The 24087-nt window shown below is 42.5% G+C and overlaps 1 protein-coding gene across 3 annotated transcripts; it reads right to left on the reverse strand.

The window, feature by feature from the left end:
* On the reverse strand, window positions 1-23692 carry RNF10 (ring finger protein 10). Of its 3 annotated transcripts, none has more exons than XM_030582580.1 (17): window positions 23264-23692; window positions 13940-14142; window positions 12392-12591; window positions 11095-11185; window positions 9728-9912; window positions 9511-9647; window positions 7380-7540; window positions 6541-6675; window positions 6098-6347; window positions 5712-5845; window positions 5148-5265; window positions 4641-4742; window positions 3927-4061; window positions 3079-3179; window positions 2689-2749; window positions 2395-2553; window positions 1-1201 (listed from the first exon to the last, which is right to left on the reverse strand). In XM_030582580.1, exons 1-17 carry the CDS (start codon window positions 23424-23426, stop codon window positions 1125-1127), a joined length of 2412 nt encoding a protein of 803 aa, XP_030438440.1. In that variant the 5' UTR covers window positions 23427-23692; the 3' UTR covers window positions 1-1124. The 3 variants fall into 3 exon arrangements, with proteins under 3 accessions (XP_030438440.1, XP_030438441.1, XP_030438442.1); XM_030582581.1 differs by having other exon boundaries at window positions 6098-6344; window positions 23264-23688; XM_030582582.1 differs by lacking the exon at window positions 23264-23692 and adding an exon at window positions 15683-15771.
* Between the last annotated feature and the right edge of the window lie 395 nt (window positions 23693-24087).

Genomic DNA, 24087 nt, shown 5'->3' on the forward strand with positions numbered 1-24087 from the left:
TTCCAATTGTGCATATCATTTATTGCAACTGTTTGCCTTTGCTGGTACGTTACACCTACTGTTCATTTTATTTAATGAAAATCCACACCAATTAATGCATTAGCTTCAAATTAAACCACAGGCAGTGCAGAATGAGACTGCTCCAATAAAAAGGGAGGGGGGAGAGAAAAAGGTTTAGAGTAAGATGAGCCTAGTACAATCCAACTTGCATCCCTGCACAAAACAGAATGAGGCCCCTGTTCCCCCCAGGACCGGACTGCCTGGCTCCTTGCTGTGGGGTTAATAATTCTGCAGATTTTAGATATCACTTATTCATCTGATCTCAAAAAACCCACCCAGCATATAGCTTTAGACTCGAGTGGAATGTTTGCTCCAGATCATGGAGGCAAAGATTCTCTTTAACCTATGCTGGCTAAAATATCAGTCTTACTACTACATCCATGTTAACACAGTAACATAGCTGCTTTATAATACAACAGTCATTCCCTGACATTATTCTGAAATGCAGAGAGTCCTATATGTATTGTAATTTGAGTCTGGTAATGAGGATCTACTTTATTCCCACTCTAGATCTAATCCTTAGGCACCAGAAAGAGTTAGTAACTGCTATTCCGGTCATTTTAAAAAGAACCCTCATTCCTGCTATGATCTAGAAACAAGAACCTCTTCAGTATTGCTTGTTTCCAGTGGGAGCAACTGCACTTGCTAAGAAAAAGGATTTTGCTTTACAGCTAACTGCACCTACTGCTAGATCTTGTGTACCGTCTCCTCACTATATATATATACACACCTAGCAAGAGTAGAGCTTCTCTGCCTTTTGAGTGACACCATACCACAAAAAACTGGTAGTGCCACAGACAGCAGTAAAACATTCAAACTGCTGATGGGCCAAAAGAGCCAACTTGGCACAGACTGGAAACCTTGGCTAACAGTTGCCAGGTTCCAGTTTCTCTCAATACTTTGATTTTGTATCAACCAATTGAAGGTGCTGGGAAAAAAAAAATGGATATCTATGGTTCCCCCCTCAGGCTTAGAAACATGGATTTAGTCTGTTCAAGCTTAAACTATAACAGCAAGACAAAAAGCAAATGAAAACCAGGAGACAACTTTCTTGGACAGCAGCATCACTTTGTGTGGACAACTGAGGTGCTAAATAGCAGCTTCTGCTTCTGTTTCTTTCTTTTCTTGCCTCCCTTTTCCTCTGTAAAGAAAAAAAATGTATAAACTTTTTTTGGCTTAGACTAAGCCGTATTTCTCCCCCAGCTACAGTGATCTTCCCATTTCATGGTTAATAGGCTGAGGAAGAGGGTTAGTTTCAATGTAGGTACCTAGGACTGTTTTCTATTGCTGAGGAATTTCCCACCCAAGGCTATAGAATTTTAGGACTTTTTAAAAACTACAGTACTAGCCCTTATGGCAGCTACAGAGGAAGCTGTCCAAAGGTGAAACACATGCAGTCTGATGGGTTGTTTTCTGGGTCTCTAGAGTTTTAAATAGTCAAGCAGTATGAGCTGTTATTGCTGTCATTTTAGTAGCTCTGAACTAACATACTTATCCATCACACTGCTGCATGCAGGCAGATATTGGGTAGCAAGGATAGGAGTAGCTTGCCTCTAAAGAAGGGGTCACTTGAACCCCATTCATAAAGATTAGAAATAAAAAGTACATCTCCTTCCCACTGCCAGAAACAGTTCTACAACAGTTGTGTCATCAATATGGAGTCTACAATACATTGCAACTTTCATGGAAGCATGAAACTGAGCATAAGAACAAGGACTAGTGTATCAATCAATGCCCATTCATTTAAATTAAAGTGTCTAGATATGAATTAGTTTAGTATATGACTACAATTGGCTGCAGAATTCATCTCTGTAGTGCCGGAGGCACAAAAAAGAATTGAGGTGAGCTAGTTCCACTTTACCACAACACCAATCCTCGCACAAAGGGAGAAGCCAGCAGAAGCTGGTGCATGACGACTACCCAAGAGACATTTGCATGCTGTGCCTCTAAGGTCCAAGTCAGGTGCAGTCCAGGGAGAGAGGGGGCAAAGGTGGTTTTAAGCCACTTCTGTGCCTATGAGACTCTAGACTTGTTGGAGGCTGGTGCAACTCACTGCAGCTGTGTGTTAAGGTGGCCTCTGAGCAGCTCCACAACCTAGAACTGTTCAGAATGTTTCTAGTATTGGATGTTACAGTTCCATCCCCAACATAATACGCTACTACACCTGGACTTACACAGGACCTCATATAACCCTTATACAGTGCCAACACTGGGGGGGAAACTTGCCCAGCCAGTGATGGGGCTTTTATGGCCCCTGTACACTGGGAAGGACTCCCCGCACTGCCAGGGAGCTCTGCACGTTAGACTTTAGGTAACGGACTGCTTTGTTCTTACCAGAGAGGGGGTCAGATGTGAACGGTTTGTCCAACTTCAGGAAGGCTGCCTCAATAGCTTGGCTAAAGGAATTCTGGAAGCTGGGCACAGGCATACGGTCAGAGTTGTCACTCTCTCCATCACTATCCACTGGAACAAGAGGTGCCAGGGTATTCTGATCTGGAAGAAAGGAGATTTCTAGAAAGGCCACAGATGGAAAGGTTGTGTTGCTGAGGTTGTACAAGAGCACTTTTATTCAGGAGCCATTACACCTGAAATTTTGCAAGATAATCACTGAAGGTAGGGTTTCCTTACCTCTTGAGTTTGAGACAGCTTTGGGCCACATTTCTGGCTTTGCTTTTCCAACTCTCAACATCTACCAAAGGAGGGGAAAAAAGCATACATAAGAAAGCAGACCAAGGCCTATCAGCCAGCATCCCCTCCCACACCCCCAGAAGTTAAGGAAATCCAGGCCGTTTGTACAATAAAACTTCCAAGCCGGAAAACAGGACGTTGCCCAGTATTATGGGTCTTTTGCTAAATATTATCACTGATTAACTGAAGAGCAGAGGGACCATCCCATCTTAGCAGCCACTAGGACTATACTTGGAGGTCTTAAAAATTTCAGACTAGTGAGGAAACAGCAAGTAGGATAGTCAGCTGGGCGTTCTGTTGCATATGCAACTTTAAGGGAAGAGGATTTACCTGGGCAAAGGAGGGTAAGGGAGACTCTTCTTCCAGGCTTCCGATACAGAGTGATGGGCTAGCCAGGCTGACAGCAGTTGACAATGGAGTTGAGACAGACTCTGCAGAGACAAGATTCAGTCATGTAACAGGAAAGCTAATTACATGAGCAAAATCCCACATTTGTGCAATGGACGAAAAAGAAGCTGGTGCCAGCCAAGTCAAACAATGCATTATAATAGTCCATAATTTTCAGCTTTCATCTCAATATATCTTGTAGATATTTCAGTTTCCCCTTCTGCTATTTAGCCTCTTATACAGATTGTCCCAAGATGTTTTTGTACAGGGACACTTACTAGAGAGCAAGTGACCAAGAACTGTCTCTGAATGCTGGAAAGGAGACCTGAAGATGAGATACACCTAAGGTGGTGGAGTCATTGACTTGATCCTTCTCGGGACTAACATGGGAAAACATATCCTATATTCAGTGTTAAGGGTAGCATGGTTCGGGTTACAGTACACAAGAAAAATAAATGGTGGTTCAGTTACTTACAAACCTTCCCAGCTCCCCTTGGGAGTGGGGATCCATTTCTTGGAGGCAGCTATTCCTTTTCCTACAATACAAGGCTTCTTGTAAGTGGTGGCTGCAATGCAATGCTCAGACCCAGGATATAGACAAGACATAATGGAAGATAGGCAACAACACTTATGAAGCTCTATACTTTAGTCCTATTTCTGGGTGTTGAACTTTTGGATTTCACACTAATACCCAAGGGTTCTGTGGCCAGCAATGAAAGTCTAGCTTTGTGTTCTGAGTCAAAGCCTGAGGGAGGGACTGCATCAATCTATGCATTCTTCCAACTGTTCACCTGTGAGAGAGACAGAGCTTCTGCCAAGAAGGGACAAAGAGCAGCTCTGGTTATCACTGCTGATGAGTTCTCCTGAGCAAGCGCTGAAGGCAGGAAACTGCTGCAGGTTTTCTAAAGCAATGTGGACCTCAGGATCTAGAGAGAAAGCCAGAAAAAGGTTTTAATAAGAACATTGCTTAATATGGAGTAATTGGTCACAGGTGTGCAAGTGCTGAGTTGTTTCAAGGGCTTTGGGAGTAGTCTCTTCCTTGAAGGGAATGTAACAATACTGCCACCTTGAGAAAAAAACAAATAGAAGCCTTGCTGCTGAGTAGAGGTAATCCCTATGCAGATGTTTGCTTCTCCTTCACCTTTCCAGCTGAAGGGATTAGTTTGGATTTAGAGACAGAATCCTGGGAGTTACATTAAGACAGTATACCCTTTCCATGGCAAGCCCGCCACCATGTTCTTCAGCTTCAATGTTAGTTATGCAGTTTCTGTTAAACACTTATTTGACCCAGCTAGCACAACTTATGATCTCACCGTATAAGGAAAGGGTGCTAGAGTGCTACAGCAAGCCCAGTCTATGGCTAGGTTACAAATGAATACCTAATCTATCATGGCAGGTCCCCCAGTCTTCCCCCCAATGTATTAACCCCTAATCTGCAAACCTCACCCCTTCCCAGGATTTGAAGAGCTGTAGAAACCCACTAGTTGTGGGTAAGCAAGACTTACACTTGCCCTGCTTTTTATTCTCCTCCATCTCAATTCTGCGTTCCCGACGCCGCTCATCACGAGCTTTTTTCTGCCGCAGGCGTTTCCTCTTTTCAATATCATCTAAGTGTCACACAAATCATAGGAAACCACGTAAAAGCTAATACTTGGTAACGCTTTTTCCAGTTTTGGAGCACTATTACTAGTTGATCATTAACTTACCCGTAAGCCAGTTAGTGCAGCGTCCCACCCTAGTCCATACTCTTCTCTCCCAAACCATTTGTCTAATCCACACAAATAAAAACCTCACTTGTTGCAGACAAATCAGGATTTCCCTAACCTCAGCAGGGCAATTCCTAGTTCTAGCTAGGATAATCATGAACTAGTGTGACTGAGCAGCAAGCGAGCCTTTTACATTCCTGTTATCTATTTGCCCTCCCACAGCCACAGAAACAGACATCCCTTCTTCCAAACTCTTTTTGGTTACAGGGCATCACCCATACTGGGAAAACGAACAAAAGTACTAACCAGAAAATGTCTCAAGGGTCTCCTTCGATATCACAGGTGGCTTCAGAGCCAGTTCACAGATACTGAACTCGCAAGTGAGAGGCAAGTGACAAAGGTAACGATGGCGCTGTCGCATATCCTGAAAGGAGAAAAGATCTGATATCTTGTTGCAGCAGAACTTGCAAGTCTTTCCCTTCACAACCATCTATGTCATCTGCTTTTTAGGAGGTGACATTACTCTGACCCACTAAACACTTGAAATTCTAGGAACTTGTCTTGGAAATGGTTATGCCAAATACTCCCCATTCATCTGTTCTCAGGAAGAGGAAAAAAAGCAACACCAACAAAACCAGTCAATTCAGGGGACTTGATATTAGACATTGCTGCTTCCAAAGGTGCCTGAAGTGGATCTCAATCCTACCCCCAGCCTGGGGGAAAAAAAGTGCTTCGGCAAGTATTGGAAAGTGCTTGACAACCACTTGACAACCCTTTCCTAATAGTATCTTACCCACCATCAGCTCTCAACTGCCCTCCCTAAGAAAAAGGGCCATGACTGATAACACAAGGGAAAGCTACAGCAATTACCTCTGTCATAGAGTAGCCAGTTATCTCCACCACAGCTGCAATGAGCTTCTCTGGACTGTTCTCCAGGCTGCCATACTCACGAACAAGACAGCGAACATTCACAGGGTGAAGATACATACACTGTCCATCCTCCGCTACAAAGGAAGAAATTCACTTGTCACTTCTCTACTTCCCACTCACCCTTAACTCCCCTGGAACTACTGATTTCTCAAAGCCACCCATCTCCCCACAAAGTGTCAAACATTAATGGTAAGAAATGTTAGACTTTCTTCTGTGAAGTTCTGTTTCATAGAGGTTAATTAACAAGCTACAAATGCCTCCTCCGGGGCACTTTTTTTTGGTCAACATTTACCTCTCCCTCCAGAAACAGACTCCATTCCACTAACCTTGGTAGAAATAGTAAAAAGGAGAGCTGCTGCTCAAACGTCCACTGTTGGCTGTAACTTTAGATTCCTGGTAGTTACTTTCTGAGGGACTAGTTTCTTTTGTAGCACACACATCTGATACCACCTCAGTGTCCACCTCAGGTACCTCCTCCTCTTCTGCTTCCAGGGGAAGAGGAAAGGAGCTTCCAGAATCAGAGCAGGCTTCCACCATCTCTTCATCAAATGCAGAAAGATATTCCAGAACACACTGCTATAGCACAAACAGTGTAGAGTCAGTATCCAGCTCACATCATCCCATTCAGAACTACTATAATCTCTGGTACACAAATGCTCTGAGAAGGATAGATATCCTCAGTGCCTGCTCACCTTACACTAGAGTGATGAGGTGGAGTTAGATCCTACTGTGCTTGTCTTGGGGGAGAAAAGGGGACCAAAAAACCCACCTCTCTCTCCTGGGAAGCTGCAGGCTCCCTGGCCACAGAGGGCTCCATCAGGACCAATTCTTCTATAGCTGCTGTAGCTCCTGCGACATCACTATCACTACTCTGGTCCAGTGAAGTTAGAGCCCTCTCTCGATGCTACAGGCCACCCCAAAAAGAACACGTTTCAGTTTCTTATTTATTCCAGGAGACATGATAAACATCATTATTCCCTCCCCTTGTGTCTCAGACTGCCACAGATCAAGACTCTCTCTCACCCAGTGGCCACTTCTATAATAGAGGGAGACACCAGCTTACTTAGAAAGGACCTCTGCAGGCCATCTGCCACATACTGGCTTTGAAACATGCCATTGCCTGCAGGTTTGGTTAAAGAATCATTATCCCAATAATTAGCTACTCCTGGCACAAGGAGAGCCTGGCTTCACCAATGGTAAGCTTCCACAACTACCTCTACAGTTAAGACACTATTCAGAGGCTGGTGGTATTCCAGGTGGCAGAGTTTGGTCAGTAACAGTGATTGGGGTGCATGTAGTTTTTATTCCCTTTCAGTGTTTATATTGCTGCTTTTGATTGGCAGGTGTCACCAATATCAAACTGCCTTACCAATATTCTGTGCCCCAAAGGAAGAATATTTGAGATTTTAACTCTTTTCTTTCATTACTATTGCGGATACTGAATCACCACACATTTCCAAAAATAATCTCTATATTTAGATGCTTAAAGGATTCTCATCTCACTCCCCCATCCCCCCAAAAATCAAACCTGCTGTTGGTACTTGGCCTCCATTAAAAACAGTTGTCATGAAGTAACCATTAACATCCACCACAACTAGGGGTCCTCACCTTCAGTTCCTGGATAGCTGCCTCAATAAAGCAAGCCTCAGGGGTGTTCTTTTCCTCCTCGTACTGTTGTAGTAATGCTGTTTTCTCTTCCAGTATTACCCACTGCAGCACCTGCTCTCTGGATGCCAGCAGCAGCTTAGAGAATTGGCTGTGCTGCTCATCTGGCCAGGGAAAGAATATCAGTAAGACATCCTTTGCAGATACCCAGTGTGCAGCAAGCTCCAATTTCAAACTCTGCCATTCCTATTAAAATCTCATCTACTCTCTTATTGTGGGCAAGTCTGCTAGGAAGACTAGATCTGCACATAAGCAACGTTGGTGAGAAGTTACTAGGATAGGAGATCAGTTTATCGTAAATCCCAATAGCAAGTTATGAAATTATATCTCCATAAACATTTCAACAATAATTTCTGCACTAGATATTTGTTTTAGTGACTTGGTCACAAACACACTCTGCACATTTAAAGAACGCACAAAGGGCTTGTTTTTTTTAAAAAGGGATGGGCTTTGGTCTCTTTATGAAATAAGCAGTGCCTAGAAGGTATTTGCTGCCTTAACCCCCTAGGAGCATCAGGAATAGCAAGTCTGATCTTCCCCGATTTTGATGGAGGACCTCAGAGCATGCTGGCTCTCATTCTGAGGGTGGGAAACAATCTCAGTTTGGTATTAAACTTGAAGTTTAAACAGTTAAAAAAACATTCCTTTTGCTGTGTCCCAAATTAATAAAAGCAATTTCAGTGTTTGAAATCCCAATTAGAAACAAGCTTTTAAAAGGTCAGTGGATATCTTCATTCCTTTAAATCCAATCCTCACCCCAATTTCATAGTGTCACTACAGAGCAAAATTAAGATTCTCTTAACCCCCCCCTTGTCTGTGTATTTTGCATATCTTGCCATATTTGGATTTCTTTTAAGTGCAAGCTTAATGCTGAAATTTTCAGCATTTGCAATTATCCTGACACCAAGTCTTACAATATCCCTGTAGTGCTGTATGTTTTGTTTTTTACCCAAAGTTACCGATGCACACTCAAATCTTAACTTTTTAAATATCCAAGACAAACATCTGAAATGAGTTCTATGCTCCAGGATCCTATAACGGGAGACTGACCTTTAGAGCTAAGTTTACGGTATTTCCTCTTACAGGATTGGTTGAAAGACCACAGATGAAAATAACCCATAAAGCAGCAGTAATAATATGAAGAACCTCATCACCAGTCACACAAGTTGTATCATTGTTGTATCCATTAGTGCTTTAAATGCATGGAGGAGATGGTATGATGGGATACATTTAATTGCCAAAATTAGGCAATGACTGTATAAATAACTATGAATTGGAAAAGGTAGAGAAGGGAAGACAAAAATTATGAGGCATATGGAACAGCTCAGAGAGGAGAGGGATAGCTCAGTGGTTTGAGATTGGCCTGCTAAACCCAGGGTTGCGAGTTCAATCCTTGAGGGGGCCCATTTAGGGATCTGGGGCAAAAATCTGGTTGGGGATTGGTCCTGCTTTGAGCAGGGGTTTGGACTAGATGACCTTCTGAGGTCCCTTCCAACCCTGATATTCTATGATTTTATGATCAAGCCCCAGATAGGTAGAGTTTTCACAGTTTCCCCCACTAGAAGATTCCACTGGTAGAATCATGCATATGCTGTTCCTATACACAGCATCTCTGAAATAATTTAGCATAAACTACAGAATAAATCAAATTAAAATAATTCACTCTGCTGCTGAGCCGAGGGGAGGGGAGGGGGACAAAACCAAACAAAAACATGGGGAACAAGAACAGAGACGAACAAAAGGAAGTGAGCTCTGCAGTGATGCACTAATAGTTATGAAATACTGAATGTTGGCTTGTTCTGTACATTATTCTGGGATGGCAGGGCCTTGCAGCACAGAAACTAGAGAAGTATGTATGATGCAAGTTTATGGAAGGGAGTTATGGAGTAGGAGACTGCATGTTAGTCATTTAAGAGATGGTAGTTAACTTGATCAGTATTTGAAAGCAACATTTTGTAATCAGCCCAATATAAATACACCTAGAGTAAGGTTTTCCCATAGCAACCAGCTTCCACATCCAAGTTTTAGTCATACATGCAGCCAAAGTTCCAGGAGAGTCTTCCTGAGTACCCACCTCCAAGATGAATGGGGTGCTCTACATTCATCCACTTGGATTTGGGCAATGCTACCAAAACACTTTTCTCCCTTCGCATTAGCTGCATTGTAATGGTGTCCCCAACAGCATACTGGCGTGTTTCCATAGCAACAACACTGCAATACAGGAACAGACTAAGTATCAAGAATTAACTTTACAGAAAGATGAAGGGATTTGAATTGTCTGCAAGTCTTACCTCTTGAGATCCTTCTTGTGAATAGACCCATAACAGATGGGACATTTGCTCCAGGTTTTCTCACTCAAGGAGAGATAGTGCAGAATGCATGCCCAGCAGAAAATATGCCCGCACCGGGTGATCTTGGCTGCAGTAGGTGGATACAGGCATATTGGGCAGGAGGGCACTTCATGGCTACAGATTCGCTGGATGGCCATAAGAGAAGCATAATACAAATAAATTACTAAAACTAGAGATTATAAATTGAGATATCTGTTTGGGAATTTGTTGCAAAGTTGGCCAAATATTTTTGCCCTATAGAGAAAGAGACAAGACAGACTGGAACCTTTCCAAGAAAGCAGGGATAGTAGATTTCTTCAGTCACCAAGAAGTTGATCATATGGTTTAGCAATTTTAGCAGGAACAATGTTTTTAAAATGCGCATAGGGTAGTCGGTAGAGCCATCCACAGGTTGTACACTGGAGAGTCTGACAAGGATAAGGCTTGGTATCCTAGATTAGTTTCCCTTTTCCTGTGTTCACTGACCCCCCAACTCCAGGATTACTAGCATTACCATCTGAAAGCAACTAATCTTGCAGGCAGCAGTGGACTTCTTGGTGTCACCTTATTGACTTTACAACCTAATTACACAACTAAATCTCTGTATCTCCCAGATTAAAGAAAAATCTATGGGTCCTAAATAAACTACATTAGAAGGACAGACAGATGTGTTTTATGTAATGTATATGTAATCTGTTTAAGATTACTGGGGGAAGTATGCACATGAGTTTCCAAAGAAGCATCAAGCTCAGGATAAAACAGTAAACACACTCCCTCCCAAATGCATGCACCGCATCATAGATGAAGAGTATCGAGAGAGCGCGCTATTTTCTAGATCTGGTTAGAATCCTGGGGTGCTTCAAGTAGCTACAGATTCTTGTTGTGAGGCAAAAAAAGACGTTTGCCCATGCACAGCATAAGAGTCTGTAAAAGCATTCTACACAGCACACTTCCATCAATTTCATCCCTGTGACCTTGTCAGAAGGCTGACCACATTTCTGCATAATACTACGGGGAAAAAAAGTGAAGTGAAGTGTCAGAAACACTTAATATTCCTAATCAACGTCCATCCATAAAGCACAGAGGAAGATATCTTCTTCCTCATAATACTCTTTGGCAGTCTTAAGTTCCTGTTATGTACAGTCTTTCAAAAGTAATTCTCTGTCAGATTCTCGTGTCACTCATGCAATACTGGAAGGAATGAGACTTCATGGCAACTAAATTCACATTATGTCAAATGGAACTAGAGCAACAGGTAGGCACTTTTTTATATTAGATAGGTAGATGAAAAGAAATACATTTAAAAAACCCATCCCATCACTACTAACCACTTGCTCCACAAAGTCCCAGTTGACCAAGGTATCTGGGTCAGCAAAATTCACTGTGTAGTCCTGCTCCTCAGACACTACAAACTGGCAGCTGGAAAGAAGACACAAAGGCATAATTGATAAGTCACCTATTCCAACTGTGTCCAGGTGATGGCAGAAGTGGCCTTTGCACTAAGATCCTCAAGAAACCAAGTCATATGCTGGGTATGTGAAAAGACTTGAAATCTAGGCTGACCATGGCCAGCAGTTATCAGTGAACCTAACAGGGCTAAGGTCAGAGCCAGCACATCTTTGGACAGTTCTTCTCCCTGCAGTTTGGCCATCCTGCCTGGAGTTCTTGTCTGAGTACAGACTAAATGAAAGGGAACTTATGCAGAGGAAACAGCTTTCTGTAAAGGAAACTATTGAAATAGGTAGAACACAAGGCAGGAAATCACATACTATTCAGACAAGTGCTATAGTAAGCCTATACAAATAAAGTGTATTCACATTTTACCATAGTATACAAAAATGCCAATGACTGCAATTTTAGCAGTACTTCTCATGGTCTTAAAGGAAGTGATCAGATACAGAAAATGTTGAACCTGCCCCAAATTAGAGATAAAGCTATTAATATATTAGCTTGAAAAAAGTTCATCTGCTATATTGGACTGACTACCTTGATTATTGATGCATTCAGTACATATTTCTACACAAGTTAAAATTAATGTCACCTTTAAAGACAGTATAACTATTACAATGTATCTGTTTAAAAACAAAGACCTCTGCACATGAGGACTCAATTGAGACTTGCTTTGATCTCAAAAGAAGCAAGTTTTAACATATCACCCTACTAAGATGGATTGAGTTTGTTTTGTTTACACATTACTCAAGTTAGAAAGGAAATATGAACTACTTAAGTGGTAAAGGGACCACAGGTCTTCCTGGACCCAAACAGGGAATATTAAATTTTACAGGTGGTGCTGGAGTATTTGGGCAGAAGGGTGTGTTACCCTTTCCATCCTTCACACTCAGTCCCTTTAACTGCATTTCCTTTGTTTTCTCTCAGATACCAATATCTCCTTTTATAATCAGGAAAAGAACATATTTCACCCTTCCGTATACACACAAGGTAACCCTTGCACCAATACTGTGGAGACAGGACTTCAGTAACCAACACGGGGCACGGGGAGACCACCACAAACATTCAGTATAATTAAATACATAATCCCCTCACTCAGTCACCTACACAGAGTGAATACATATTCCCTTAAAGTTCATTTGTATGAATGTCTAGGAGCCCTGATCTTCCACTCACTTGGCCTGTAGGAAGAGCTCTTTGTTGAAGGGTTTGTGTCCCCATTTGTTCCTTTTCCCCCAGTTGCTGTGACCATTCCCATCAAAGTGACCTCCTTGGCCACGGGGTTCAAAGGTGAAGTTCAATAAGTGGTTCAGACTAATCTTCTTTGGACCAGAGAGCTGGGCAGGGCTGAACTCTGCCCGTTGAACCTCTGCTACCTAAAAAAACCCATCACAAAAAAAAAAAAAACAAGACACAGAGGTCTGGTTAGAATTTTCTGGAAGCTGGTACACTGCAACCTATCAGCACAAACACAGATCCATTCCCTTCAGCGATATACACTACCCCTACCTACTCACCTTCTCCCACTCCAGGTCTGATACTAATACTACAGCATTAGAAATGCGAAGGAACTTAAAGTTAAGATTGAGTTCTCTTTTTCCATTGTACAAATGGAAGTGTAAAAGCAACCTATGCAGTGAAAGTGAAAGCTTTCTTTTTAATCCTAAAAAACTAGTTTTAGAGACATGGGTAACAAAAGCTATTTTTAAATGACAACATCCCTTTAAAGAGACAGTATTGCAAGTTTTAGGATCATTCCAGAGATTTCATGATTTTTGATTAGTTTCCATATAGTTGAAATGGACAGAATTAGAACTCAGAAAATATAGAATATCAGGTTTGGAAGGGACCTCAGGAGGTCATCTAGTCCAACCCCCTGCTCAAAGCAGGAACAATCCCCAGACAGATTTTTGCCCCAGATCCCTAAATGGCCCACTCAAAGCTTGAACTTGCAACCCCAGATTTAGCAGGCCAGTGCTCAAACCACTGAGCTATCCTTCCCTCATATAGTAACTGAATGTGACACACCTCTACCTCGATATAACGCTGTCCTTGGGAGCCAAAAAAAAAATCTTACTGCTTTATAGGTGAAGCCGCGTTATATCGAACTTGCTTTGATCCACCAGAGTATGCAACCCTGCCTCCCGAGCACTACTTTACCACATAATATCCGAATTTGTGTAATATCAGGTCGCGTTATATCAGGGTAGAGGTGTATTTGTAGATTAAATTGCTAATTTACAAAAAATGGGTGTAACATGGTTAAATATGCCAAGGGGGAGGCAGACCACCCATAGTACTTTACTGCCTTTACTCCTCACTAGATCACATCAAGGCTAGTCGGATTACTTTGCTAAATATTCCATCATGTGGGATTCAGAATACACAAGTGGTTGGACAAATGTGTCAGATTTAGGAACTGAAAACTGTACATGAAGAACCTGTGTTTCACAATATGTATGTGGCCTGTCTATACACCCATTCATCAGACTGTACTTCTGTTCAATAACAAGACCAGTGAAACGAAGGAATCTCAGACCAAAGAGCATCCTCTTCTGAGATGTTGCAGAGTTGTTCTGATCTGGCATCTCAGCGATGTTACCATCTCACGGTTCTTGCCCTTCCTAGCCCAGAAAGGGAACACAGGAGACCTAACTAGGAGGTCAGAGTGATCCTCTTGTCCCATAAAAAGAGGCCTTGCGGACATGGCATTACAATTCTCACCTCATCTCGTCTTCCACCATTACAAGAGCTAAAAAGTTTGCAACTTCCCCCAGTGCCCCCTCTCTGAGGGGGCATCTTGTTAAAAGCTTTGCTTTTCTGTGAATTGGAGCGACGGGACTGGCCGGAAAAGTTCTCATTTTTTGAATATGAAGTTTCTTTTTTACGATTGTAACGTTGTTTGGATCCACTTGCATTCTTTCCATCTGAAAAACAAAACAAAACAAAAAACAAGTTAGACCTCACAAGCTCAGTGAGATACTTCCAGTGCTTTTCTAGTGGCTGTCAAGTAATTTATGCCTTTAAGACAGGACTGCATTTGGCCTGGATCATTTGTATACAAGTCAGTATTGTCTTGCTGTAGACACTTATCCAGAGCTCCAAGGCTTCTCTAACTACACCACCAAACCCACAGCAAAATACTTTTCAGGCACATTAGTATCCAGGAACCTATGCAGCAAATAGAGGAAGAGACTTCTTAGCTGCCTTGAAATAAAATGCAGCTAAGTTGCTTCTATTGTCTGGATTCTTCCTACCATGGATAGTTTCTATGCAGAATCAGCTCCTTAATCAGCATTTACTGAAATGTACACCAAAATCTACCACTACTTAGAGCTTATACTAAGCAAAAAGGACCAGAGACATAAGGCAGGTATGTAGCTGAACTGAGGATAGTATGATACTACACAATTCATTCACAAAACTAGTTTCAGGCTAGAATCAGGAACAGCCACAAGCAGGGTGTGTTTAATTAGAACAATTTTACACCAAGTAATCAAGATTGAATTTTCTAGCTTCCAGTGTTTTTCAAAAACACTCAATAGCCATCATTTAGTTCTTTATTCTGGGAATACATAGGCCTGACTTACGCTACTGATATCTGTCACTGCAAGGCAACTTACATCAACCTAAACATGTAAGTGTCTACACTAAAATTTTGCTCCTGTCAACATAACTGCCCCGCTATGCTGACTTAACTCTACCTCCACGAGAGGCATAGAATCAATGTCAACGTAGTTAGGTCAACACAGCATCAGCACAGACACTGTGATGCTTACATCAACTGCTTTCAGAAGCAGTCTCAATGCCCTGCACTGACAGTACAGTTGGTACAAGGGCTCCTGATGAGGACTTGCACTGCCAACACAAGCAGTATAGTGTGGACACAACACAATTTAATTACTGCAGCAGTGGTATGCCTGACGTAACTTCAGTTGACAATTTTGTATTGTAGACATGCCCTTAGTTGATTATGTGAGTTTTCATGTCTAGACTGTGTAAAAGATACCACCATGCCTGCATTTGTCTGTCTCTAGATCTCTCACATTGCTCTATTATGTGGACTTCTTTTTTAATCACTATTATCTTTATTTCCTTTTCTCCTTTGTGCTTCTTTCATCCTAAGCCCTATGCTTTGGGCAGTGCAATCCATCAGGCTCGTCTTAAAAACCCACTTCTTTCACAAAACACCACCACCACCTTTGGTCTCCCAGTGTATTTATCTAATCGGTGTTTTAGTCAGTAAATCCCCAAATCCTGGAAGCAGGGATTGTTTGCCTAGTGAGAGTGCCGAGAACTGTTGGCATTTTAACACAGAAAGCACTAGCATCAAGCACAAAGTGGTGGCTTTAATTCTAAAGCTCACAAGAATAGAAAGCAGTCAGATATTCCAAAATGTGTACAAGAGTTGCTAATGCTTCCTAGACTATTACAGAGGATCTTTCCATAAGATTAGAAAGTACTTCCCTCTAAAGTTCCAGTGAGTTCTTAAATGTAAAATCAGGTTGAGTCCAAACATGGCAATCCACTTCCCTGTGTATTAACCTGGTAATGCCACTAGATACATTTGTTTCCTGAAACAGAATAAAATTAGAGCTTAATATTCAATATCAGCCCATAGATATGCCAATACACCCTTCCCTCTCAGAAGAGGAGTTAACAACAATGCATCAGGTCCATTGTGACTTATCAAATCTAATGGCTCACAACAGCACTAGAACATCAGTTGCATCTAGATCCACATATTGGGAAGTAGCAGGCTTCTGCCCCTTTTTCACCACTCAGGATTCTGCATAAGTCTTTTACAGCTAACAGGTTCCCTTCTTCCCTATTTTAAGATCATATTACTTACTGTTCCACTAACCTTGGTAACTATCTTCCACTATCAGAGGGGTAGCCGTGTTAGTCTGGATCTGTAAAAGCAGCAAAGAGTCCTGTGGCACCTTATAGACTAACAGACGTTTTGGAGCATGAGCTTTCGTGGGTGAATATTCACCCACGAAAGCTCATGCTCCAAAACGTCTGTTAGTCTATAAGGTGCCACAGGACTCTTTGCTGCTTTTATCTTCCACTATTACTCCTGAGTGACAGGCATCAGGAGCAATCCAACTGCACATTTATAGTAACCAGATGATCTCATTCATGTCTATTCTCCACACTTTTCACTGCAAAAATTTCATTTCTCCCTCCTGAATGCCCCCAAAAAGTGTGTTCAGGGAACAATGAGAAGGGCTATGCATACCTCATGACTGAGCATCCAGATGCTTTTAAACAAAATAAATAAATAAGCAAATGTATCTGAAGACCAATTAAAGCTTTAACCTCTTAGTAGAAAGGAAATGCACAGGATGGAAATGTGTAGCCAGCACATTTTAGAGTTGTGGAGGGAAAAACTAGTTTAAGAGGCCTACTGCATCAGTTTTCACAGTTCGGATTCCAGTGGAGTCACAACCCCATGCAATTCTGAATTTTACTTGTTAGATGTGCCTGTGATTTCCAAAGAGTGATAATCGTGCAGAAGATGATCTTCAAAATTAAGACTAAAGCCAAACACCTTTCACATGACATGGAGAAATAGGAGGATAGTAATCAATTAGTTAAGCAGCAGGGAAGTTTTCAAGAGGCATTATGCAACCACTCTGCCATTATTTACTGGCAAAAGTGGTCATGTACTTGGCCTAATGGCAGAGCCAAATTCCGACTTATTGAGAACTCAAACAGGTCCTACTATTGGTATCACAGCATCTCTTTGAATTGTGCAACAGTTACAGTGCACATGGGAGAGACGGCAAGTCAGTCTGACACCTTAGGGGCAGTGTTTTATCTGGAGAAGCACACCAGTTGCAGCTAAATATTTAGGGTGTAGCCAGGCCTGGACTCTGGTGATTTGGACAGACCAAGTGTAGAGAAGAAGCTGTAATTTACACCACTGAGACTAGGATATTGTCTCTGGTAGAATTAAAATTCATTCCAAAGACAAGGAATGGCTATTGAATTAGCCATTTTCATAAATTAACTAAGTCTATATGGAAAAGCCAATAGAGCTCAAGTCCATCACTGAACAGCCTTCTTACATCTACAATCACAGTGCATATTCTAGACAGGTATAGACCTCCCAGGCCACAGCAATTTTGGGTTCTCAATTCATGAGCACAAGGGGACAGAAAAATGTATCTGCAAACAAGGGGGTTGTCGGGGTTCCTTCCTCACTCTGAACTTAAGGTACAGATGTGCAGACCCACATGAAAGACTCCCTAAGCTTATTTACCAGTTTAGGTTAACAGTAAGTTGCCCCCACCAAGCGTGTTCCAAATCTTAGGGGAGAGCCACTTGGAACTCTGCCTTCCCCCAAGTCCCTAAGCCTCCCTTTCCTGGGCAGATTTGAGACTAATCCTTCTCCTCCCCACAAGTCCTTACACCTCTTTTCCTAGGTTGGCTTGAGAGTCTACCCTCACCAATTAGTCCTAATGAACACAGATCCAAAACCCCTGGATTTTAAAAACAATGAACAAAAAATCAGGTTCTTAGAAGAATTTTATTAAAAGAAAAAGTAAAGTTCATCTCTGTAAAATCAGGATGGAAATAACTTTACAGGGTAATCAGATTCAAAGAGCCCAGAGGAACCCCCTCTAGCCTTAGGTTCAAAGTTACAGAAACAGAGGAAAACCCTCTTAGTAAGAGGAAGATTTACAAGTTGAGAAAACAAAGATAAAACTAACACACCTTGCCTGGCTGTTACTTACAAGTTTGAAATATGAGAGACTTGTGCACAAAGATTTGGATAACATGGATTGATGTCCAGTCCCCTCTTAGTTCCAAGAGTGACCACACCCAAAAACAGAGCACACAAAACAAAAGCCTTCCCTTCTTTCCCCCACCCCCAACCCATTTGAAAGCATATTGTCCCCTTATTGGTCCTTTGGGTCAGGTGTCAGCCAGGTTACCTGAGCTTCTTAACCCTTTATAGGTTAAAGGATTTTGGTGCCTCTGGCCAGAAGGGATTTTATAGCATTGTCTACAGAAGGGTTGTTACCCTTCCCTTTTAGTTATGACAGGGGTCAAGATAACTGCATAGCCTCACTTTTTTTAGATTGGGTCAGATTACTTCTTGTCAGGTGTGGCAATAATCTTCCCCTGCAGTTGATAGCAAGGAAATTTCTCACCTTAGTAAAGCAAACACAAAATTACAGCCATTATGAACATTAAATTGTCAGTCAACTCTTACCAGAACATTCCTATCACATTACATCCCTTCAACCTGACTCAATGGCTGTTAGGCGTTTCCCCTTTCATCATTATAATGACAACTTTACTGCATCAAACTTTATGGTCAAGGAATGTGCCTTTTGACCAAGAATCCAGAATGGTATCGACTCCAGACACTTTTTCTTCACAACTTTACTAGATGAAGGCAGTTTCCCCTTTTCAGGATGGTCTGCATGAAAATTCCCAAGATGTCCAAGAACCTCCAGGGTTGTAGTAAAACAAGATACAAATGAGAGAAGAGTCAGATGTAAAACCAGAGAAAGAGTATGAATGTCTAGTCTTGCTGCAAAAGCTCATCTTAGAGCGGATTGCCTATTTCCCTACAAGTATAGGAAAACTGCTTTTCTTCCCTCTGATTGTTTTGGCAGGCAGCATGTCAGAAAAAAGCATCTACTGTCCACTGTCATCTTTCTTCTCTGATATGCCTCAGTTATGGATTTCAGGGTACTATGAACTGCCTCTGGTGACCTCTCCTACCAAAGGTCCTTATCCAGCTGTCTTCTGTATTTAGAATAAAATATATTCAGAATTTTATTCCTTGGCCTAGGGAAAAAAAGCTTTCAGTTCCTGTCCCTACCTCCACTTCCCAAAAAATGATTTTAATGACAAGTTGTTTTTAAAACATGTACATATCATTTCCCAACAGGCCTTCGTTACTGGTTGCCAAACAAACATCCTCACTTGAGGGGCCCTGCTGTTGGTTCCAATCTAATGAACACTTTTGAAAGCATTAATCTTTTCTAGAACTGTTAATCCAAACCAGCACATTTTAATGAAGCAGGGCTCATTTCTTATAGTTCATATAGTTGAAATAAGATAACTATAGGTAGAACAGATCACATTTCTTATCTTTAATTGTGAGAGGTGGGGGCCCCTCAGACAGGGGAGCATGGTGTTTAACTTTTCAAAGGTTGAATTCACATTTAGAACACTAGCAGTTCTATAAACTGTTTCAAGGTGCACCCTAAGCAGGAGCACAGGGTGCCTAAGCCACAAGTCAGAAGTTGTGATAAAGTACTCTATTCCAGTTTCTCAGCTGTTCACAGCAAGTGACATTTACAGAAGTGCCTAGATGATTTAAGAGCTTAATTTCCACTGAAAGTCAATGGGATTTAAGATACTAAATCATTTAATTCTCAATTGCACCTACTTGGTATCCCTCCAGTTTCAGAGAGATTCTCAGAGTTATTTGCTGACTTACAGCTATATACAAAAGCAAGCAAGAGAGCTATTGCATCAATACCTTTGAGACATTAGAATGGTACCTGAATGGATATACATTCAGATGTTATACAAGATTCAGAAGTCTAGTATTTATTCAAAAGGTTAAATCAAGCATTAACACAATTTTTAAAACAGCTCAGTTTACAGCTTCTTGCAATGTAACTGACATTAGCTATCCAGTTTATTCCAGCCTACAACCTGAATTACAAGCATAAAAAAAGTTGAAGAAATCCTTTCAGGCAACCTTGATGCCTCAATAAAATAAAATAAAATAAAATAAAATAAATAAAATAAATAAAATAAAATAAAATAAAAGAAAGAAAGAGGTACAGCCCCCAATTTTTCCACTTTGGAGTTATTTAGGAAACAGCTTAGAAAGGTTAGTGTGAAACATTTAGACATAAGAACAGCCCTTGGTATATTCTCTTTGTATTAGTATATGGCCTATAGGTCATACTTTTGATATGAAGTAGTAATCTTTGAGGCTCTGTTGCTTCCTTACTGCTTCTTGTAAAAGACAGCCCTATGACTTAATTCTTCCCTCAGTCCTCCCCAGAGTCCCAGATTCTAACATATGATCTCCATTTCAGTTACATTAGCATCCCTCTTCTGCAGCACTGCCAAGTTGGAGAATGTTCTGCTGAGGGATGGGAGAAACAAGAAACTTTCACTGCAGATTCCCTGACCAGTGCACCTCTCTCTAGGCTAAAGGGTATCAGAAAACCATGGAGTTGTTTATATTTCTCTGGACTGTCACTGAACAAAGCACCAGATCCCCACCATAGGAAGCAGGCAAGCATCACCACTGTGCCCCATTTTACAAATAAGAAGGATTTTACAAGAGCATTTCTGGCAGAACTAGCATGGAATATAGTTCAATGACAGATCCACAATTCATCCATTCAGTCACAGTGCCTTTCAGAATAAGTGTATGTACTGTACTTGGCTGTTCTGTCTAATAAACCATCCTGTTCCCCTTCCCCCTACATGGCCAGAATCCCAGAACTGTTCAGTATCCTCCCCTTCCCCCCTCCTAGTAGCTGGCTCACTGAGGATAACATTTTTTCCTTTATCTCAAGTGGCAGAGGTCTGTGCTGGGAGTCTAAAAGGCCCAGCTTCAAACCCAATAGGTATTGACTCATGAAGGGATCTTACTAGAACTTGGTTTTTCAGTTTTTTAAAGAGAACCCATGTATTTGACTCACAATGACAAAAAACATCTTTAAAAACTGGGTTAAAGTTAAAATTAATGTCAGTTACAGTGCAGCCTAAAAAGAATGTGTCACACTCCAGTTGCTTCTGTGAGAGATCCAGATCAAGTATGTCAAATTGAAGGGCTGCCAATACATGACATATGCAGTGAAGTCTTGGGGAGAAGCTAACACCTCAAGAGTTAGAGCCACTTATTTCAACTGCCTATGGCTACTCTTTGAAGCTTATTTCATTTCACTGGCAAACTTGTCAAGGTATACATTGTGTTATAAAAAAGTGTGTTGGCATAAAGGCAATTGAGACAAACCACCCAAGAGGAAAGAAATTGAGTACAAGCCATCCCAGCACCATTCCAATTAGACTGTAATGTGCATAATTCTGTGTCAAAGAGTCCAGCAATATCAAGTATTGTTGCAAATGTCAATACTTAGAAACAGGACTAGACTGTCAAGAGTGTCAAGCTCCAGGAACTCCAACTGCCTTGGGATGGGACTGCTACTGCTAAGCACTTCTGACAATCAGACCTTTAGCTTAAATAATGTAGTGCAATGGTGTAGACTGATACACAAGGTAGTTTATAAACTATTAGTCAGAGAAGCTATGTGCAATAAGAGTCTAAACTGAAATGTTATAGTTAACTACTATAGTATTAAAGGGATCTTGTATGGACCTAGAGTGCAAGTGTGTCAAACATATGGCTACAAGATTGATCCAGCCTCCCTGATGTCTCGTTATGGCCTCCATGACAAACTATGCAGAAAACATTCATTAAGAGTTTTCAGTATTCATGGTTGCAAAGAAAGCCTTAAAAATGTGATCCAAGTGTAAGCTAATAAGGGCTGTCTTCTCAAAAAGTCTGCAGACAGCCTGAAACAAGGGCTCTAAAGCTCAGTTACAAGGTTACTTCACTTGCTAAAAAGATGAGCAGTAAAATGGGGAAAGGAGTGGAAGTGTTGCCCCTTGGAAGAGAGAACTAGGAGGTGCTGCAGTTAAGCGAACCTGAGAGAAAGACAGAACACAAACAGGGAAGAGGGAGAGAAACAAAGAAGAATGGAGAAAAACAAAAGGGCAGAAATAATAATAGTCCTGATAAGCATGTTCTCCCAAGAGGTACTGAATAGGTAACAGTGATAATGAGATAATGAGATGTTCAATTTCCACTTCTAATTTTGATCCTTCTGCCAAAAGGAAGCAGTCTGTTGTGGACTGAGTAATGTATGTAATTCTAGATTTACACTCTGTCCCATTAAATGTGAGTGGAATTCAATCCTCTCCACCAAGTAACTTTGACACCACTCATCTTTAATTAGACCAACAGATGAGGATTTATTATTGCTGGATTTTGGAAGAGCTTGGAACAAAGCTTTCCAATATTTAACTTTGGGCAAGTCCCAGTCTTTCCATCTGTAGTTAAGATACTGCCCCTGCCTCAAGGAGGGTCAAGTTGCAATTTGTAAGTTGCTCAGAAACTCTAGGAAGGAAGCCACCACTCAAAAGACACAGTTCCACTTCAGGTCACATCACCTGGATATACACCACACTGTTCTATTTACACAACAAAGGGGTTAACTCCGTGGTTTGAGCACTGGCCTGCTAAACTCAGGGTTGTGAGTTCAATCCTTGAAGGGGCCACCTAGGGATCTGGGGCAAAAACCTACCTGGGGATTGGTCCTGCTTTGAGCAGGGGGTTGGACTAGATACTGCCTGAGGTCCCTTCCAACCCTGAGATTTTATGATCCATACTCAGGAGATAATAGTTGTTTAAGCAAAGCAGGATATAGAAAGCACAGAAACTGATAGAAAGCTTCCTTTGTTTTTTAACAACATAGTGAGCTTAGTGCTGCTAAGAGGCTCAAGCGATAGCGTGGGCAAAGTGACTGTCCATTCGTGTACTACACAAATGGAAGTGAGCAAGAATGTTTCCTCAGACATCCCCCCTGCCCCTCCAAGTGTGTCTCAGTGCTGACCTAAAGAACGCCTACAAGCAAGAGAAGTTCAAGTTTCCAAGCTCCATTCAATGATAATACAGTGGCAATGCATGCCAGGCATAAAATTCTTGACCTCTCCAAAACTCCTAGAGATGCCCAGTATGTTAAGGGCTAGAAAGAGGACAACAGTGGATCACTACCACCTGGGCTGCAGACCAACCCCTTGGACACTTAGTATCCCTGCCCCACGCCGACCTCCTGTGGGTGATGTTAACATTTCCCGGAAGCACGAAGCCCTCCGACTGTTACACAGCCTGGAATCCCTCTCAGTGCGAAAGACCTGCCAGCTCCGCTCCCTGGCTGGAGACTCAGCTACAATATTACCCCAGCGCCCCTTCCCCCCGGGCCCGTCTCTTACCGCCTTTGGGCTTAGATTCCCCCGCAGCCGGCCCGGCTGAGGAGGAGCGAGTCTGCTGCCCTTTGCTGCCGGCCGAGGAGCCAGGGATCCCGGAGCCGCAGGGGCTGTTCTTGTCCATGTCGGAAGCTGAGGCGGGGGCCGCGCTGGACGAGCTCTGCAGCATCAACGGGCGCCCCGACGGCGCTGGTGAGTGGACGGCAGCGGCTCTGGACTACGGGGTAGGACGGGCGCTGGGGGAGGCGCTGAGGGCCCAAGCTCATGGCCCGCGAAGGGGACCGACAGGGACGGCGCAGCGCTGACTCGGCCTCCTTCATGGCGACATCTTCTCGCTGCTCCGCTTAAACAGAGAGAGCCGGGGGAGGCCGGGCCGGGCCTGCGGGGCTCCGGGGGAGGGGAGGCGGGGTGGCAACGGGACGAGGAGCCCCGCGGGGCCCGGCACTGGCTGCGGTGGGGGTGGTCGGCGCCGCCCAGGCAGCGCGGGCTCCTCGGCGCCGCTCCTACAGCTACCGCTTACTGTAGTTGTCCCCCTGTAATGGCGACGAGTCGCCAGCAGCAAGAAAAGAACCCGGATGGAACTTATTATATAGGGAGCCGGCTGACCTAATGTATGCTGGGAGTTGTAGTTCTCTGGTGGGTCTGGGCGAATTTGGTTTGTATTAGCAGCAAAGAATCCTGTGGCACCTTATAGACTAACAGACGTTTTGGAGCATGAGCTTTCGTGGGTGAATACCCACTTCCTCAGATGCGCATCTGACGAAGTGGGTATTCACCCACGAAAGCTCATGCTCCAAAACGTCTGTTAGTCTATAAGGTGCCACAGGATT

Source organism: Gopherus evgoodei, chromosome 13 (genome assembly GCF_007399415.2).
Source record: "Gopherus evgoodei ecotype Sinaloan lineage chromosome 13, rGopEvg1_v1.p, whole genome shotgun sequence".
In the NCBI taxonomy this organism is placed as follows: domain Eukaryota; kingdom Metazoa; phylum Chordata; order Testudines; family Testudinidae; genus Gopherus; species Gopherus evgoodei.